The 20,958-nt window shown below is 43.8% G+C and overlaps 1 protein-coding gene across 1 annotated transcript in view; it reads left to right on the plus strand.

The window, feature by feature from the left end:
- Window positions 1-4,160: 4,160 nt before the first annotated feature.
- The window catches only part of SDC2 (syndecan 2), a 102,004-nt gene continuing 85,206 nt past the window's right edge, over window positions 4,161-20,958 (plus strand). Inside the window, exon 1 of the mRNA XM_004768523.3 lies at window positions 4,161-4,730. Coding sequence (XP_004768580.1) covers window positions 4,671-4,730 — 60 coding nt within the window. The 5' untranslated portion in view covers window positions 4,161-4,670. The remainder of the gene's footprint in view (window positions 4,731-20,958) is intronic.

Consider the following 20,958-nt stretch of genomic DNA (forward strand, 5'->3'; position numbering starts at 1 on the left):
GACTCCCAGGTCAATGTACAGTTGAGCTCAACTCTGAGCTCCTTGGCTGAAATGACCCGAAGGGTGGATCTAATTGGCCAGTGGCCACTAACAAATTGCCTCTCCCCACACCCAGCCCTGGTCTACATAACTGTGATCAAGAGGGTGTGGGACCATTTAGTATACAGCATGTAAGGCTGTCCTTCAGGCCCTTGGAGAGAATAAATGTCTGAGAACAGTGAGTGGGATTAGAGCCAGCTGCCATCAAAGTCACAGCCTGCAGATAACCGTAACAGGAGCAGTACTATTTTACATAAAATCATTCAGGATTATATTTTCCAGTTCAAATGGATATATACAAATACAATGCAAGTGACCTGAAGATACTTTTGTGGAGCCTTGCTAAGTTCATGTATCCAAGTATGACTCTTAGGTAAATGTTCGATGCCCCTAAATGAAGTAGTCGATACATAATGTTGTCTTTAAAATTTCCATTTCTGACTTTAGGATGAAATTTGAGATGGACTTGAGTCACAGCCTTACAATTTGAAGATGACTCTTAATTTAAAAGTTAGCCAGCTTCTCTGGCAAAGGAATGATGGAGGTGAATGAAGAGAACAGTGGAAATACTGAGGCTAAGAATAGATTATTTTGGATGGCCTGTAGATTTTTGTCATGGCCTCAGCTCACTTGCCATTATTAGCATGGGTAATTGAGAGTTGGCCGGCAGGATTTCCTCTTATTCTCAGGTTTTATCATCTTTCAAGTGAATTTAATCAGGGCTGATTCTACTAAACAGATTTCTAGCTTGAGCCCCTGGTAACAGTCCAGGGACTGGCAAGTGGAGAACAACCAAAAACAACAAAGTGGCATCTTTGTCCCTTTGCAGTTTCCTACTGTGACAGCTCACCTTGGGCCACAGCACCTGCTTGTCCATGGTAATAATGTGATATCACTAGGTACCCTAATGACAGGGTCCAGTGCGTCAGCTTGGCTGAAAAATGTGTCTCTAGTACCTTTCATTTCTATTTTCTCATGTGTTATGTTCCTTCTAATTCACCCTCTCTCCCCTTTTATTTACATGTCTGCATCTCTGTCTCTATATTCTGTTTGTCTTCTGTATTTTCCTCCTGGGCTCCTGAGGTAGGTTGTTTATTCCTTCAGCAATCAGTGAGCTATTTGAGGAGTGATTGATTTTGCTAGTTTACTTACTGTGCCCCTTAAAGCACAGCCCTCAAATGGAGGACCTGAAAACATACATTAAGGGGGAGCCTTTGGCTTTAATCACTTACTACCTTTCATGTATTAAGTATATGCCACAAAGTTCCACGGAATTTTATTCAGTTAAAAAAAGTTGCAGTTAGCGAAAGACACACACAGGCTGCTGCAGACTGAATGTTTGTGCCCCTGCGTCTCCCTCCCCATCCACCCCCCCTTTCAGAGGTTGAAATCCTCATCTCCAAGGTGATGGTATTCAGTGGTGGGGCCTTTGGGACAGGGTTAGGTTATCAGAGTGCAGCCCTCATGGATCGCACTAGTGCTCTTATCCACGGGGCTCCAGAGAACTCCCTTACCATGTCAGGACTGGGCAAAAAGAGAGCCATCTATGAAGCAGGAAGCCTGCTCTCACAGAATTCACCAGCCCCTTGATCTTGGACTTCTCAGCGTCCAGAACTGTGAGAAATAAACTTTTGTTGTTTATAATCCATTCTATGATATTTTTCTTATAGCAGCCCAAATAGACTAAGACACAGACCTTTGTCATTTCCAAGTTGAGGCATGTTCCTAGCACCATGGAACATCCCTTGGCCCCTACCACTACCCCCACTCAACATAGGCCACTTTTTTGCACCCAGCTCTTGCATGGGTACTTTTACTCTTTAGTGTCTTTTATATCTCCGAGTTATCCTTCTGGTCGTACCTGTTACGCATTTGAACACAAGATCTGAATATTTATTTGTTTTCAAATACCTGATACTGTGTGACTTTCACAACAGTAGCATCCGCTTATTACACATACTCTCAATGCTGCATTAGTCATTTATAAAACACAAGTCACTGGGAGTCTTGAAAACACCAAGAGCTTGGGGGACATCTTCAGGTGCAAGGACGTATGTGTTCCTTGAACAGGTGCATGTGCTTACTTATTTTTATTGCTGTCTCCCCAGGCTGAATCAGGGAGCAGCCACCATGCTTCTGTTTAAGTAGATGCCTCGATAAACAGCAATAACTTAGAAAGGCAGCAAATGAGTGCATTTCCCCCCTCACTGGAGTTCTGATTTATTTGATGTTTGTAACTGTTGGGGAGAAGGAAGGTGCAGCCTTTCCCAAAGCCGGAGAAGCAGACTAGATCTCTGTTGAAGGTAGAGGCAACATTTTATGGCTCTTTGCATTTCTCTCACATTACTCATTTTCCTTTGAAAACTCCTTTTAGAAGACCCTCTCTCCCCAATCTCATGAAATTCTTCAAGGTGCAGAGAACCTATCTTAAAAACATGGCTGTAGTTGATCCTTCCAAAAATGAAGATAGACCCACATTGACCCACTGTTGCCAGCTCAGTTTCTGTGGAATTAGAAGCGTTTGATGAAACAACTTCCAGTTCTCCTGATTTTTCCTTTCTTCCTTCCTCCCTCTCTCCCTCCCTTTCTCCCTTCCTCTCTTCCTTCCTTCCCTTTTTTCCTCCTTTGCCCACTTTTCTATTTCTCCACATTACCTCTTGGCCTGTCAATGCCTTAGATTTGCCCCTGGAGAGCTTGGTGGGTAGCACCCAACACCAAAAAGCTGGATACCTCTGACTTTGTGCTGTAACTTTCCAGGTCCCTAAATTTATTTCTTTGAGATTTATTGCAGTGAAAACTTACTAAGACACTGTAATTCTCAGGGTATGACTGTATTTTAGTCTAAATTCAAAAATTACAATGGCCTGGTATCTATATATCTGCATCTGTGCATCTTAAAGCTTTACAGCTTGTATGCAGTACAGACTAAGTTTTAGATCAAAATTTATTTAATAAACATTTATTGTGTGTCCTCATGTACCAGGAATGAGAATACAGTGGTGAAAAAGACAGAAAGGTTCCTGGTCTCCTGGAGTAGGCATTCTAGAAGCAGAATAGTTCCACAAATCATTTACTCCATAAATCAGAGAGAAAAAATAGTGTTAGAAACTGGAAGGGAATAGGTATTTGTCATGTTCTGTAGCATACATATCATAGACACGGAACTGGAAAAAAAGTTTCCATCATAAAATATTTCTGATCAATTACTTCTATGCAGGAAACACATGCACCTTATTTTCTTCAAACTAGAAATTACTTTCTTTTCTTTGAAGTTCTCTTATATGTGTTATTATTCAGGGTCTCAATTTCTCATCAAACCACCCTATTTGTAGCTTCCGAACTTTAACACCCCTATGCTGAAATGGAGCCTAGAAAATGATTTAGGGGCCTAAACTGTGTATGAGATAGAAATGGTATTTAAGTCCTTACTGAAATTATGAGCTTTGAAAGCGTTGCATTTTAGGTTTTTAGGGGTCTTCCTTCTCTCTTTTTTATTTATTTATTTTTTGAAGGGGGTTTTAGGGAGGGTGGGAAATACTCACTGCACGTTTATTGCATTCATTTTCTTCTCTTTTAAAACACAATTTTCATGAAGTTGCGATTTATGACCAGTGCATAATGCGTGAAGGCATCTGTAAAGTTTGTGTGTGTGTGTTTTCCAACTCTCAAAGCAGTTTCTTTCTACTGGTCTCATTCTCACGGGCAGAAAAGCTAAATTATGTGTGTCTCGTTGTTTCACCGATCTCTCACCAGAAAAGTGAGAACGGAGAGACAAAATCGAGAAGAAAAGAGCGTGGAGAGGAAAAGAGGAGAGGGAGGGAGGAAAAATGAAGGAGCTTCGGAGCGCTGGAGCTCTGACTGTGGACGAGCTGATCCTGAGCGGCCACAGAGCGGAGCCACCGGCGCCCACTGGTCCCCGAAGCTGCCAATCGGGGCGTAATCCTGTAGGAATTTCTCCCGGGTTTAGCTGGGAGTCACACTGCCGCCTCCTCTCCCCCAGACGCCCGGAGGAGCTGGGAGAAGCAGGCAAGGGAGGGAGGGAGGGAGCGGGAGGAGAAGAGGAGTTGGGGGGAGGATCGGGGGGAGGAGGATCGGGGGAGGGAGGCCGTGGCGGAGAGGAGGAGGGGCAGAGCCGCTGAGCCACTAGCCGGGCTCGGACGCGCTTCCCTCCAGATACTCCGGGAGCTCCAGCCGCGCGAGTCGCGCGCTTTCGCCGCTCTGCCCCCAAACTTCAGCTGCAGCTACATTCCAAGCCATCTGATTTATTCCTCAAAACCAGCAACGGAACCGCGACACTGGGAAGGAGTCCGCGGAGGAGTAAAACAGCCGCAGAGCAAGAAGAGCTCGAGAGAGCAGCCTCCCCGGAGCACCAACTCGGCTTCGGGAGTGCAGAAACCAACAAGTGAGAAGGCGCCGCATTCCCGGGGCGCAGCCGCGGGCGGCGGGAGCAGGCGCAGGAGGAGCCAGCGAGCGCCCCCGAGCCGGGAGCCCCAGTGCCGGAGCCCCAGCCGCGGTCGTTGCGGCTGCTCCGGTCCGGATCTCTTCGCACCGGCTGCGCCGGGCGCTAGGCAGTAGGCTTCGTTTCGCCCTCCTTGCCAGCGGCGACTGGGAGCAGCCGGTCTCCGGAGAATATGCGGCGCGCTTGGATCCTGCTCACCTTGGGCTTGGTGGCCTGCGTGTCGGCGGAGTCGGTGAGTGGACTCGGAGAGGGGGGAAGTGCGAGCCGTTTCGGGTGTTCGTACCCGAGGGGAGTCTGCAGCGCCCGCGGGGGAATCGGGGGGCGCCGCTTGGGGGATCCCCCCCCCCGACTTGGCGTTCGGCCGCGGGGAACCGACTGGGACAAATGCGCTCGCTCCTCCACCCCTTTCCCCCTTGCGTTCGGTTCCCGCAGAAATGCGCCGCTCGCCGGAGTTGCCGCGAGGTCCCCGGGGATGGGGGCGCGAGAATCGCAGTTCGGTCCAACCGCAGAGGCCCCTGAAGTCACTCCCAACTTCTTTGCCCTTGCGGGGGTCTTGCAGCGTGGCCCGAGAAGGACCTTGCGAAAAGGGTGGCCAGAGCGCCCGGAGGAGGGCCAGCGAGGGAACCCGCCCCCTCCGCGCTCTCGGCGAGACCCCGGGACACCCTGGAAACTTTGGGGTCCCCTCCCCCCAAGCTAGCTAGCTTTCCTAGTCAATTGACTAATAGGAGGGAGGAGATGGGGTCCCGAAATCTGAGAGTGACCGGAGAGGAAAGTTTGCAAAAGTTCTTTTGTTTGATGTTTTCGGTGGCCGGGGCGAGGTAGCAGACACTTCGTGGAAAGGCTGACTCCCCTCTGAGGCCCAGTCCGGGGTCCCGCGGGGGAGGGGTGCACCGAACGCGCCGGAAAATGCTGGGGGCCCTGGCCCCTGCAACCCAGTCCTGCGGCGATCCCCCTCCTCCCTGAGCCGCGGAGGGCAGCCCCGCTGGCCCTCGGGGGCAGGAGGACATGTTAATACGGGTTGCGCTGGAGTGGAGCGTGCAGGGCGAGGCGGGGTGCGGGTGACGCCAAGCACGGCCGCGGGGCGCCTGCTTTCGGGGACCGAAGCTTCCAGCCTGCCACGCTTGCCCCCGCGGGCCCGGGCCGCTTCTGAGGCCCCGAGGAGTCTTTTCTCCCGCGGGGCCGGGCCGCGCGCACCAGCCTCCCTTCCCGGGATCTTGGGTTCTCCTTCTTTGGATTGCGTTTGTGGGGCCGGAGCTGCTTTCCCTGCGTCGCCCAATGAGCGCCCTCTGAAGGGAGCTGCCTCCTGGGCTGCTTGTCCGTGGCGGCCCCTACCTACCTGGGCGCCCCGAGCTTTGCCCCGCTAGGTGGAAGCCCAGCATCCCCAATTCTGTCTGCAGCCTCGGCGCCTTCTGGGGCTTCGGTTAGGGAGCGCAGCTGTCTGGCCTTTCTAGTTGCCACATCTTCTCCCTTTGTCACCTCCTGACTTGCCCAGGGGTGATTTTGTCAGTTTCTTCCCCCTTGCCCTTGGAGTGTTAACCGTCCCCTCCCCCATTTTTTAGAGTTGAAGCAGTTTAGGAGCGGAAAACCTCTTCGACACTGAACGTTAGATCAGTGTGGGAGCTTCTGTGTATGCCAGCAGGTCCCCCCAAACGGTCCTTGAGGTTGAAAAGCGGGTAGAATTGGACACTGTACAGCATAGATGAATCTTTGGGTGCTTGGGCTGTAAAATAGAACCCCGAGCCTTATCGGTAGCTCTCTCTGGCAAATGATCGGTTCATCCGTTGGGACTGGTAATCTCCCAGCCAGTTATGAACTTTGGCTCATTGTACACAGAAAGGGAGAGATTCTCTGTTTATTTCAGAAAAAAACACGAGTGCTCATTTCGTTGCAAAACAGGGGGGCAAAGGGAGAACTCCCTTTGAAGGTTTTCAAGAGAAGCCTGTCGGAAAGGCTGTATAGGCTTAAGGAAGTCCTTTTTCCGCGGAGTCCCGTTCGGGATTTGCTAGGAAGTGTTACTGTTGGGGAATTCTCCAGAAAGAATGTTTCTGTCTTCTGGCTCTCCGGGTTTTTGCATAAATCTGACAATGCTCTTTAAGGAAGCTTTTTGCCTGAACTGTCTCCTCCCCCACCCACACACACCTTTCCCCTGAGCTCTGTCTTTGCGGTTCCAGTATTTCTCATTTCTGACCAGGATTAGATGCTTTCCCAAGGACTTCCTTCACTGTGGTAGATACTATCTTCAGTGATTGGGGTATCATCCTAAAGGGTGATCAGATCTTTTTAAAAATGTCATTTCGGACACTCTAACGGGGAGTCTGTTAGGCTGTTTCAAAGCCCAGGGTGGCCACTAGTCCATTTTCATTACTTTTAGTCTCGGTTTGATGCCAAGCACCCTCCATGTATGTGAAGTTGAAAGACTGCATTTTTTGACAATTAGCTGTTACAGCACATTATTTCCAGGACCTCTTATTTTAATGTGAAAATGACAACTCTCTCCTGGGAGCTAGAAGTGGTGGTTGTCTGAGCCCAAAATCTGTGTTTAGAAGGAGGAAAGGAAAAATGTCTGCAGTTAGTGAATTCTTGAGTTTTCTACTAAGCACAAGGGAAGATGGGGGAGGGTGGAACAAAGATTCTTGGGAACGAAGGTTCAAAGCTGTGTGTGAAAAGAAGCTGGTGGCCCTTCCTTTCTGGATGCAGGAGACAGTAGGGACCGAACGTGGTCACCATTCAGACTCCGCCCCCCGGCCCCCCTTCCCCTTAAGGCTTTCACTGCAGGAACACCATGTGAGGAGAAGGACTGACTGAGTGTGGCGGTAGTGATATGCTGCTGTTTTTCTGTCCATTTTTTTTTAAACGTGACTGTTTACCTTTAGAAATAATATATTGCACGCTTCTCTGAACACATAATTTGAACTGGAAATATGTTTAACAAAAGGAAGTGTTTTGGAACTAATGGAATTTTATACACATATTTCAGTGCGTGTAAATTAAAAGAAACTGTCAAGGCATTTGGACTCATGGGTTACCTCTCAGTGCATTATGAAAGGCAGACTTTGGAAAGTTTGCATTAGAAAGAAAAATAAGGGGCGCCAGGGTGACTCAGTCAGTTAAGCAGTTGGGTTAAGCAGTTAAGCGTCTGCCTTTGGCTCAGGTCACGGTCCTGGAGCAGGGTGGAGCCCCTGGGGCTGGCTTCCTGCTCAGTTGGGAGTCTGCTTCTCCTCTCCCTCCGCCCCTCCCCCTGCTCCTCCTCTTTCTCTCTAAAATACATACGTAAAATCTTTTTTTAAACAAGTAAGAAAAATAAAATTGGAACCATATAACCTTTTTCAGTTCTGTAAAAAAAAAAAAAAAAATTTGGCTTTGCTGGTAATGAAACAAATTACATTTGCTAGCGAATTTTATAAAACCCCTTTTCTCTTAGTTGGATATTAGTGGTAGGTAGACATCATTTAAGAAAAAAAGATCTTGTAAGATTAGCTTTGCAAAAGTTGGTTGTCCTAAAAGGAATTAGAGTATGCCCACAGATTCCTACTTCTGGGACCTGGTAGATGTAGTTTTGGAGGACTGTAAGACGCTTACTCACATGGCATCTTGAATAATCATTAGTTTGGAAAGGATTTCAAAATATCACCAAGGTTTTTCCTGGGCAGAACTAATTCTCAGCTCTCCAGAAGCACTCAGAGACCTGACCGGTCAGCCACAGGTGGCCTGGAGTCTCCTCAGAGTGGCAAAGCCCCGAGGCTGAGTCAGCCACTCAGAACACGGACAACTCTGTCATTAAGGTTTATAAGGAGTCTGGTCAGGCCACTATGTTATTGGCATGTCAGCTGGCACTGATCCAATAGATGGTGTGAGGAATGTCACCTGCATTTAGATTCTCACAACACTGTCCCTTTTCCATTGCAAAAGATCAGACGAAATCATCTCACCCATCATTTCCTTCTCACCCTGAAAGAAGACCTGCTGTTTTTGGCACCGTCAGTGGTATGTTCAGTATCTCAGAATCACCAGATTCTTTCATGGAGCAGAAGCCAAGATAAAGTTTTAGAGAAACAGAAATCAAAAACAAAAACAAGAAGCAATGAAGAGCCTTTGCTGAAATAAGCGACTCTGATTTACCTTTTATAGTGAGGTGGACCAGTACCATCATCTTAATTCTAGTTGTTTGGATCTGAATCTTGAAGACATCCTTGGCTCATTCCACTTTGTTGACTTCCACATCCAGTGGACTGCTAACTCCACCTGTGTGTGGTTCATTCCGCAAGTACACATTGGCGCCTACTAAGTGCGTGGGGAGAAAGCATTGAGCAGACGCGGCTATCTCCCGTGGGTTCTTGCAGCTCACATTCTGGTGATCCAGGTAGCTTTCCCCTTCAGTGTTGTCTTTCTTGGGACCTGGGCCTTTACACGGGCAGCCTTGTAGCTGTTCCGTTCATCTAGATGCTCACCTGCTGTTTGATTTATCCTGTACCATTCAGATGGTGTTCCCGTGGTCCACAAACCACCCGTGTTTCTTGTTACATGGCATGGAGTCTAAAAATCTCTTCCACATTTATAAGATGCTCATAATATTGCTCCTTCCTCCTTATCCCCCCCTTGATTGGTTTATGTCATGTCTCCTGCTGCTGGCTCACTTTTCACGGTCATGAACACTCAGGGGACATAGCCTCGTCTGCAGTGTTTCTCCTTTAATATTCTGTTGATCCAGACCCAAGCTCAAGATGGGACTTTCGTGTTTGAGCTCTTGTTTTTTATCTTTCTGTAAATGGTACAGCAGATGAATGATGAGAATCATTGGAAGTGTGTGAAAATACAGATCTCAGGGCTTCATCTTGGACCAGCATAGCCAGTGCCCTGGGAGGGGGTGGGGTGATCTGTATTTTTATGAAGCATCTCAGATGGCTATAATGAATCAACCACATTTGGGAGCCATTGGTGTGGGTCACATACTTTCCGCTTTCTTCCTGTGCTGTTTTGTGCTAGTTGGTGGGCTCCCAGCAGTATGTAGCTGTGTGACCTTGGAGGCCCCATAGAGCACAGAGGGCTTTGGCATGGGAGGCGGACAAGCTGGGTTCACGTGCTGGTATTTTGCCGCTTAATGTGGTAGCACTTGGACGAGAAACTAAAACTCCCAAGTTACTTGAAAAAATACGTATGTACATGTGTATAATTTGGACCTGAATGCCTTCATAACATGATTATTGTGAGCATGTAATGAGGGAGCATAGGAATGGTGCTTGAGGCACAGAAGGTACTAAGTGGTTTTCCTCTTCTTTTCTTGGCCTCTTTTCTGGTCTATGAAATCAAAGAGCAGTGGAAAATGCCCTTAAGCCCTCTGACGTTCTAAGACGGCAATTTTCTCTTCTGTTGCGATTGGTGCCACGTGAGGGGAGGGCCCTTTTTGCTACACCTTTGACGCCTGTGCAGTGCTGAGCTTGTAAACACCTGTTGAAGGTCCGTATTTAGGGGCCAGTGCCAGTGGCTGGGGGCAGTCTGGGTCAATAGGTCCTGCTGAAGCTCATCTTTGCACTGACCGCTGCAAGCAGTGTGGCCTGGGGCTCACTGACTCCACCCACCGGTGGGGGGTACCTGGGCTGGTAGGCCAGTTTTGACTCGCTTTTGACCTCCGTTTCCACAACACTGCTGTGTTGGTGGGAAGAATAAACAAGACATTGAAGTCAAGTCCTGCCATCTTTGCTTATCTCCGTGCTCCCTCCTGAGGGCTTCCGCTGAGATCCCAGCACCACCCCCCCCCAGGAGAGATATTGCTATATTGGATGCTGGACCGCCAAGGGTCATCTAGAAGGAGGTGGCAGGGGTGGTGAGGAGGGAATGTTGGGGAGTGAGGGTGCAGAGAGAGAGAGTCTTCTTATTTTTTAAGGGGAGAAATGCATGAAATTTCTCCTTTTAGCCATTTGAGCTCTGGCTCCTACTATTAAGAAATCTCACAGCATTTTGACAAGTCTTTTCTGGGGCCATGTTAGTTTTAGCAACAAGGCTAAAGGGGTGACTGGCTCTGATTAGGAAAGAACACTGTCAAAATAGAATTGTGAATGTCTGTTTTTCTTGGGTATCTCAAAGAATTGGTAGGAGTAGAAGGGGAGAAACTGTGAAGTCTTTAAAGATATCCCATTTGAATTTCATATTAGCAGTGAGAGGCCAACTGGTATGTGAGAGCCAGCTCATGGTCTTGGACTCCAAGCTATGGAAAATGTTGTTAAAGACAAGATAGATTTTCACATTTTTTTCCTCTGCTGCTGAATCTGTTTTGTCAAAAATGTCACAAAGATACTGTAAATGTGCCCTTTACAAAGCAGTTAGATGTTTATTTTCTTTTATGATGATACAAGCATATTAAATACAAACAGTACTGATATTTAAGGGGTATGTGCGGTTAATGGAGTTTAGTCTCATGATAAGAACGACACGTGGAATGAGATATCCAATTATTCAGAGAAAATTGTTTTTTCAAGGTCTTACCACGAACAAGTAAAAGTTAAATATGTAGTTTCATATGATCTATGATTAAATATAAAGGCAGTAAAAGTGAATGCACGGTATTTAGGCAAAAGTGAGGTTTTACACACATGTGGTTAATTATCTTAATCTTTCTGAGATGTCAGGTTCCCCATTTATAAAATGATGGGGTGAACTAGGAGAATTTTCTGTCTTTAATATTTCATTTTTCTATATGCTTCAGGGTAGGATTGAAGAAATGTTAAGATTAACCCAATCAATAAGTAATTATTAAGCTTCTGCCAAATACTTAACTATTTTATGTACTGAAGCAGGGAATTCATTCACATTACTGAGAGGTAAGTCACATCTGATGGCTGATGGTAATCTGTTCATTGGAATTGAGTATTCGTCATGTACGGAGATTACATACATTACTCTGAATGTCCATGATCCATTGTCTAGTATTTTCTCATATATTCGCAGATAAAAGCCGGTGTAGCATCAAGACCAGTGGATGTGATAGAATTCACTTTCACTCTAGGCAAAAACAACATGACTTGTTGATGTAATTTGAAGGGCTTTTTAAGGCTTAAGTCACTGAGGGACCTCAGGCTCCTCCTTTGGTTTCTGGTCTAGACATCCATTTGCAGAGAGGGGCCTTTCAGTGGTGCCTTCCCTCTGGCTCATGTCTCTTAGTACTGGAGCCCGGTGTAAGTGCTGTGGACACCACCGGCAAGAGTCTAAATGAGTAGGCACTATGGCAGACTGGCTCAGAGTCTGGTCATTGGAGGTGGGGTTGAATCCCCCTTACTGTGTCACCTTGGGCAGGTCTCTTAATCCCTCTCTGCTCAGTTTTCTTCTCTGTAAAATGGAATATTCTAAAGGTTTTCAGGATGATGTGAGACAGAATTGGTGGAAGCTTTTCGCACAGTGGCATATTCATGCTTTATGTCATGTGTCAGTTACTATTATTCTGATCCGTGGTTTTCTGTCTCCTTAAAGAGTGGGACTCCATGGGGCTTATCTGATGAGCTCCAACCCAGAGAGTCTCCTGGGATCTGCAGGACGGAGCCTGACCTTTCCCAGCTGGTTCTCTTTCCTGATTTGGGGAGGCCTAGCTCTATGTTGAGATAGTGGGGATATGTTTGTATTCAGATTTTCTTGAAATGTGGCTGATGTGAGAGGTTATGTCCTTGGTTATTGCTGAAAGGTTCCTTACTGGGACCAGCTCAATCTCTGAGGGTTAAGATATGAAAAGCCCATTTTTTCCCCAGTAATTTTACCTCTTCAAATCTATCCAAAGGAAATTACTGTAGTTGGGTAAATGTGTTTATTGAATATTTACTTAAAATAGTTAAAAAAAATGGAAAGAACCTGAATATACAATAAAAGAAAACTGGTTAAAGATTCTAAATTATACATTAAACACCACATAACCATTAAAAATGTATTTGAAGAATATTTATAATTTGGAAGCATTATAATAGACAAAAAGTCTGATATGAAACTATATAGTGAAACTAAGGTTATATTAAAAGATTTATATATATATATATATATATGTATACCTAGAACTGCATGTGATAAAATTGTCTAGAACTATGTATACGCTTACACACAGACACAAGTAAAACTGAGTAACTGAGTAAGACTGGTGGATACTACCAGTATCAATATCCTTGTTGAGATATTTGCTATCATTTTATAAAATGTTACCATTGGGGGAAACTGAGTAAAGGGTAGAAGAGATCTCTTTGTATTATTTCTTACAGCTGCATGTGAATCTACAATTATGTCAACAAAAAATTCAATTTAAAAAAATGGTACTAGACCTAGAGGGGTTTACAAGTATGTTCTGATCCTTGAAGGAACAATTATTGTTACAGAGCTTAGAGCATGATAGAATCTGTTCTCTTTAACTTTATGAGGTTAGCATTACTCTGTGTCAAAATCAGACAAAGAGGGTGTAGGAAACAAACCATAGGGCAGCTTCATTTATGATGCCAAAATTTTAAATTTAACATTCTCAAAAGGAGAACAGCAGCTCATTAAAAGAATAACGATGAACCCAAGAAGAGTTTATCCAAGGCATGCTTCAACATCAGAAAAGCAGTGCAGATAAGTTTAAGGGAGATGATATGATCTTCTCAATAGATGCAGAAAATATATAATAAAAGATTATAAAAATGTTAATATAAGGTTCTCTAGTTTCTGGTTAACTCAAAGGTTTACTGTGTAAGGGTTAGTACATGTGTGCTGATGGCTCAATTCACTTGACGTGTTTAGGAACCAAATGATCACTGTTTACTGAGTTGTTAGGCAACAGTCTCTAGTTGCCTGGGTGACAGGTGTGTGACAGTGCAGGAAAGTAGGGGTCATAACATATATAGATTGTAATCCATAGGAACGTGTCGTTCTAGCATTGCCAAGACTCAGTGTTGTGCTCTCCCAAATTAAGATGACACAGGAGATGATCTTGAGGGTTTTGGAATCAGGTATATTGGGATTTGGTTTTCAGTATTAACCACCTGAAATCTACATGACCTTGGGGAAGTTTATCATCCTTTCTGAGTTTGTGTTTTCACTGTAACACTGGGGGGTTATAATATTTTGCCTCTGGTTATTTTGAAGATTAGCTTCAATAATGACTGAAAACTTCTAACATAAAAACCTGACCTATAGTACATGTTTTAAACACATTTGATTCTCTTTCCTTTTAGCTTTCAATTTTGTGATTCTGGAATATATTATACATGCATAAGTATGTATGCATATTTTTTTTTGTGTTTCTTATTTGCATTCTCACCCTTGACACCAAGGGACATATATTTTCACAAATTTATGACCAGTTTTTTTTTTTTACCAGGCAGGGTATGATGCTAAATTACACTTTTTCTTTCTGCCATCATCTGCTTCCTGAATTACATTCAGCTAAAACCAAAAAGACTTGTACATGAGTTGGAAATTCAGTTAAGACTTGAAAATTTACCGTAGGATTTGGGATTATAATTGTAAAATGCTTCAAGAAGGTCAACATTGCAATCTTATGTTGTAAATTTATCTGTTAGGTTTGCTGATGAATTAAAATCTTAACCTTACTTCTGTCCCACTTTTGAACTCTTTTAGTTAAGAGTGGTGAGTATTTTTATTTCATTATTCAGGTATCCTCCTGCTTGTTTTAAAGTTTGCAGTAGGCTGGGGCACTTTTATGAAAGACAGACATTAGTACCTGTTCTTAATAACCGAAAGAAATCTGAAGAGAATTTTTGCTTTTGTGAAGAAAAGGCAAGAAGTCAAAATAGTGCTCAGTGTTCGTTTTGCAGTGAGCTGTAATGGGGGCAGCAGGCACCTGAAAAGAGCGATGCCACCAAACTCTTTCCCCAGGTAACACACTCAACATCTCAGCATCAAGCCACCATAGCTTTGACCTGTGTCTGTGAGCATCTGTGCTTTCTCTTGATTTCTTTTGTGCATCCATTAGCAAGATGTGTCCTGAGGTATCAGAAAAGCCTAACAGAGGTTATTTTTTGGGGTCTGAAAAGGCTCAAAAGTTTGTCTGTATAAATTACTGATAATGGCTTCTGTGCTCTCTGCCATTTTGGTTTTTGAAAAGTTTCATGGGAACCCTCTCTTTTCGGATAGCAGGGGGAACCTGCATTAGATTTGATTCGATTTTGTCATTGTGCAGATTAGTTATTGACCAAGGCTTTATGTTTGGTAAGATGGTCAGTTAAGACTTAACTCATGTAATGGCACATCCACTAAGGGCAGAGCTCTTGGCTGGTCTTAAAAGTTAAAAAAGTCTTAAAAGTTAAAAAAAGAAATGATGACATGATGCCTGCCTTCAAGCAGCTATCACCGACCTCTTGATTATTTAGGGTAGTTGAAAATGGGTTGGGCCCATGAGTTATACATGCATTATATGTAAAATATGCATCAGTTTGTTTTTATCTGAGTCTAATTAGACATACTAACCACCAGAACTGCCAAAGACCTACATATCTGCGGTTGAGAAGGATAAGAAGAACCCCTTGAAGAAGAAAAGTCACTGCTTCTCCAACAGAACAAAGGCAAACCTTCTTTGAGGTAGCATGGTGTGTTGGAGAAAAAGCAGAATTCTGTTGATGATCGGAAGACACTTGACTTGCAGATTTTTTTTCTCTTTCCCCCACCTGTGCTCCAAGGAAACATTTCTGAGTATTAAAACACAAGAAAGACAGAAAGAGTGAGAAATTGTCCAGAACTTCAAGGATTTATTGATGTTTACATCCGAGGAGAATGAAACCTTACATTTCATCCAGTCTCATTCTCCATACTCTATAAACTTTGGGCTCCGAAAGGCGAGAACTGGACTTTATGAGTCTGGCTAAGATAGTAGTCTTAGCTGATGAATGAAAGAGGTAGAAAATTGTTGGGATGGTTTTCCTTGTATTTTTGGGTTCTCATTTTTCATTATGTAACAATGGATTTTAGAGCTGAAATTGACTTTTAGGGGAAAAACACATCTAGAGAGGTTAAGTGATTTGTCCAGGATCACATAATTAATGGGAGAGTTAAAATGTTGGGCTTAGGCTATCAGTGATTTGTTAGTAATTTTTTCTTACCATAAATCGTTCCCTTTTGTGTCCTTCTTCTTCTTCATTCCTCGCATTAATGGTTAGCACCCAATATGCTTAATCCTGGCCTGTGTTTGATGTGTGAATGAAATAGCAAATGGAACATACATTTTATATTATACGCTCTGCATCAGTGTGGTTAATGCGTTCTGTACAAGGTGAGTAATTTAAAATGATGTTTAGATAATTTCTCAATTTGCGGCAAAAATTGTGCCCCGGCAGACTCTGTTACTATCTGCTGCCCTTTTGGCTAATTAGGGGAAGAGAGCAGAAAGCCCTGGGATTTGGAGAGACTAGGGGCTAAAGTCCAGTTGATTTGCAAATCCTAGGAAGATTGTGGAGACTTGCAGACAGAAAAGGAGATGAAAGGTTCTTATCTTACTGGAGATAAGAATCAAAACTAGAAGTAAAGTCCTCATAAATTAATACCACATTTTATGGGGTTAAAAAAAATACCTCATTTTATGAGGGAAGAAGAGCATTCCTTAGAGGTTTGTACTAAAAATAAACACGTCCCTGCATTTCAGGAAAAGAGGGGTGGTGGCATGTCTGGTCCAGGTAAAATGGTTCCTTTTGCTGGTTTTGTATGGGATGTAGGGTTGTCTTTTCTCCCAACATTTTCTCTTGAATACTTCTACTTCTTTGGTAAGTCCAAGCGTAATAACGCAAATATATTTGCATCATGGTTTTTCAGAAAATAAGTCTGTGGGGTGATGTTTTTAAGAAAGGAATTTTATTAAAGGACACTGACATTGAAAATTACTACGCAGATGTCCTACTGTGTACTTAGAATTGTGATGGGCACTTTCCGTTCTTGTCTGTAATTGTCTCTCAACTGCCTAGCCGGATCACTGGCCACGACTGCATTTATGTGACCTAGCAGAAGTTAGATCCTTGGGTTGGTTGGTTTGTTTGTTTTAAGCTTTAAATAGCTCTGACATGATAATATCATCTTTCAAGAGAGCAGTGTAAGTGTTTAAATGTATAATGCGTTCAGTGTATGAAGTGTTTAAATGTATAATGGGTGCAGGTCCCAACAGTGAAGTGTCAGACCCCTTCCTTTGCATTGGTTGGCCAGATATTCTAGGTCACCCATGTTCTGATTCCTTCACCAATGTGGAGCCTGTTGCTTTGATGGCTTCTCACCACAAACTTATGTCGGGTAATGGGGGAACAAATTAGTGGAATTCATGGGGTCTCTTTACATTCCCAGCTCTGGACACTGGACACAGTGTCCAGCTGTGTATGACCTTGGGCAGGTATCTTAGTGTCTCTTGGCCTCAGTTTTCTCATCTGTAAGAAGGAGATTAGTCACAGTAGCCACCTCATGGTGATGCTGTGAGGATTAATGAGTTCCTGCATGTCTCCAGCTTAGAAGCATGCTGGGTGTAGAGTCAGCACTGGTCTCCTGTTGATGCTGATTGAAATGGATGGCTGATTAGATGTGCTGATCAAAGAAGAAAGGATCCATTTTGGAGGTTTTGAATCCGAGACTGAGGAAAGTGACCAGATGAGAAAAGACAGGGCAATGAGAAAGGAAAGGGGAGGCTGAATTTTTGCCTCTTTCTCTCTTTCCTTGCTGTGGCTGTTGTGTGTTGGTGAAGAGAAGGTGTTTTAGCCTCTCTAGGGCTTAGTTCTGGAGAATGGGGGACATGTTTTAGATCACTGACTCTGACCCCTTCCTGCATATTAAATTCATCTGGGGAAACTTAAAAGCTGTGGGCACCTGAGCCTCACCCAGACCAGTTAAATCAGACTCTATCCCGGTTGGGGTGGCGGGCAACCTGCTATAAAAGCTCCTCAGGTGACCCTAGCTTCCATAAGGTTTGAGAACCAGTGCTCTGGGTGCTTTCTGGTGTTCCTCCAACTTCGAGGGAAGTCTAGCAGGTAAGATTTTTGTCTCGTGAAGCCCCGTGTTCCCTACTGCTTGTGACCAAACCCGGTGGAATGCAGTGGCTTCCCCGGGACTGCCCTGCCCCCCAACCCCAGTCCAGAGCCGGTGGAGGAGGGCATGCTTGCTCCCAGCTTCTTCCTTTTCCAGCCTTCTCCTCTTTTTCGGTTGGCTCCTACTTTCCTGATAATTACGTTGATGGGTTACCATACATGGCTCTTAACACAGAAGATTATATATGTATAAACGAAGCCTATCTGAGGAGGTCTTAGAAAAAAAAATGGAAACATTTCCCTTTCCTTTCAAAGACTTTCCTTAGTGGAACAAAGGATGCTTGTCCCCTTGGCCTGGTTGCAGAAAAGCATGTTTGGTCAGCTTATTCGATTTGCCTGAGTTCATGCTTTGAACAGAGAGATTGTGTTTTACTGATTGGGAATGTGTCCTAGAACTTGTCTGAAGTTACTGATCGTGTATAAACCCTACACACGTATCTTAATGATGGTCCTTTTCTTCAGTTTATCCTTTATTACTGCACCTCAGCTACTTGGACCTTGTTCAAGTCGAATTAAATCCATGGAACTCTGTGTTTCCGGGGCTGAAGTAGGGAAGAGCGAGTGCTCTAGGCTATTCTGTGAATAAGACGTCCGAGTTGTCTTTGGTTCTTGCCTCAGTGAAAAAGCAGCAGCCCCATTATCTAATCTGTTCATAGTTTACTTTGTTCGGATATCTAATTTGGGAGCATGTTTGCCCTCACTCAGTTCTGAAGCACAATTTTCCATCCCTCGAATAAAAGGGACTATCTTTAATTGACTTGGGGGAAGAAGAAAAAACCTTGTTTAAGAATTCTGGAGTTTTCAAAGCTTCTAAAAATTGCTCTGCAGGATAACATTAAAGTGCTGACCCTTTAGAAACTGCTGCTGAACATGTGTCTGTCCTACAATGGAGTTGGAAGGATTATTCTGAGCCCGCTGTTACAATGAACCATTTGCGATGATTCATACGCTTTTAAACCCAACGAGTCTGTAATATCTTAGAATAAAATTCAACATCTCTTTTTTTTTTTAAATTTTTTTTTAATTTGACAACAACAGGGTTAAACATTAGAAATTAAGGGAGTGGAAATGCGAATTCTGCCCTCCCCCTCTTAGCGTGTCCCTCTTACCATACATGGATGTTCCAGAGTGTTGATTATAATACAGTTTACGCACAGAAGTGTCTGTTCTCTGTGGAAAGGACATCTGTTAGTTGTTAACCCTAGCATTAGGTCAGGTCTCTCTGTAAGACTGGACCAGCAGTTCTGCATCACCTAGGATCTTGTTAGACATGCAGCAGTTCTGAGCCTGACCCAACGGAATCTGAAATGTGGGGGTAGGGCCAAGAGTTGGCCAGGTGACAGCCTGGTGACTGACAGCCTGGTGACTGTACTGTGATCTAGATTCTGAGATGCTGAGAGGGGTTCTCGTCCCTGCTGTTGAAGATTGAATTGAATGGGAGCCCCTGGTTATGGGGCCCAGGTAGCAGTGGGGTTTTGTTTTGTTTTGTTTTGTTTTGTTTTTTTTCAAGTTGCCTTGGTGATTCTGATACTTGAAGGCCATTGCTTTGGGGTCTCGATTCTCAAAATGCTCTCAAAATGCGGATAAGGGACCCGCATGAGCCTTACTGGGAAGCTGGTAAGAAATGCAGACCCACCTGAGACTCCTGAACTGTGATTCGCATTTTAACAAGACTTCCAGTGACTCATAAAGCTGGTGAAACAGTAGAGAAATAGTGAGTTTCCTTTATAGAAGTCAGTTCTAGAATGCCCTTAATTTAAAAGTTTTGTGAGGAGGCCACATAGCTGCTTTGTGTGACTTCTGCCTGGGGTTGACTCAGGGAAGCTGGCGTTGATCAGAGGAAAGGGTTGGCACAGTAGCGCCTCCTAGAAGGACCCGGGACGGGCAGGTGTGACAAGGCCCTGTAAGGCATCATGAGTGATCTCAGTGAAGATAGTCCCAGGTGCAAGTAACAAATATCCCAACTCCAACTGGCATAAGAAACAAAAACGAACGTTATGGGGAAAGTCCAGGAATATGAATAAAGGAGAAGCTAAACAAATTTTATCTTTAGCTAATTGGTAAGTGCTTTTTTAAAAAATATTTTCCATGAAGTGGTTTGGATCTTTTAACTGCTAAAGATTATATAAATAAATAGAAGCCTTTAGCACATCAAACAGTGATGAGTGTTACACAAATGATGAATTGCTCTGTTTACTCTCTCGTTCTCAAGGTTTTGGTTTCTTTAGTGTGTGTATGTGTGTGTGTAATCTTACTCATTACACAGAAGATTTGAGATTTCCAAGACTGCATACCTTTCCCACAACCTTTAGAAGAAATTGTATAAATGGTCGAATTATACTTCTGCAACCAGAGCTTTCTAGTGCATACTATGTAATGTTTTTTTTTAAAGTTTTACACAGTCTGAAATGATAGAAAAATAATACATGATATTCAAAATAACCTCCCATTTCCAAGCTTCTCAACTGAATGCTTATTGTCCTTTTAATAAAAATGTGGATTGCAGGCACATTTGATGTAAATGAATTAAAATTTCATTTGCCCAGAACTTTGTGTATTACGTTAATAAGATTTACCCAAAACACTATTGTTGGCTTAATAAATATTAAGAGCACATTTGTGAGCTGCCTCCTGGTGTTTGCTGTTTCTCTCCTTGGGCATTAACTACTCTTGTGAGTCTTTACCAGGCTGCTTTTGTTGTTTTGTGCCCTGAGGTATAAATAGAGGCAGAGAACCCAGAAGATTCAAACAAATTCCATACCATAAACTGTTTGCAGATGTGTTTAGTATTCATTCAAGAGAGCCTTTAGTTTATTTAACATAAAATTACTTTCTTCTAGCATTCTACATGTGCAAGAGGTTCGGTTTTTATTTTACTGGAAGTTTAAAAAATAATAAAAAGATTTTCTGGGAAGTACACCTGTGAAGCACCGGGAAGATCCTGTTCTTCTGTTCTTTCGGACAATCAGGAATGAAAGGGGTGGAAGCTTCTAAGGGGACAGATTTTGACTGAATAAAAGGAAGACCTTTCTAGAAGGCAGTCGCAGAAGGAATAGACCACCTCAGAAGTAGTGAGGCTCCACGCTTAGAGGTAAGCAAGCAGGTCTTTGGCCATTTACTTGGCATCTTCAAAACATCCGCTACCTGGGAGATTAGCTGACTTTTACAGCTTCCTGCTAACCTCAGATTCTATCATTCTTACTGTATTTTGAAGTTGAATGCTGAGCAACAGAAAATACATTTGGTTTCCTCTCCTGAGAACCTGGTCTGACTACAACTAGATATCATTAATGGCCCTTGAGTACGGCATCCTAGGACGAACTTTCTGTTAAACTGATGGCAAAACCTCTATTTGCCAAATTCAAGGGACCGTGTAATGACTGAGGTTTGAGGTTTCCGTAAACTCCAGACTCTGATAGCTACTTAATCAGGTAGGATAGC

This window comes from Mustela putorius, unplaced genomic scaffold (genome assembly GCF_011764305.1).
Source record: "Mustela putorius furo isolate JIRA1106 unplaced genomic scaffold, ASM1176430v1.1 tig00000228_pilon_pilon_pilon, whole genome shotgun sequence".
Lineage (NCBI taxonomy): Eukaryota > Metazoa > Chordata > Mammalia > Carnivora > Mustelidae > Mustela > Mustela putorius.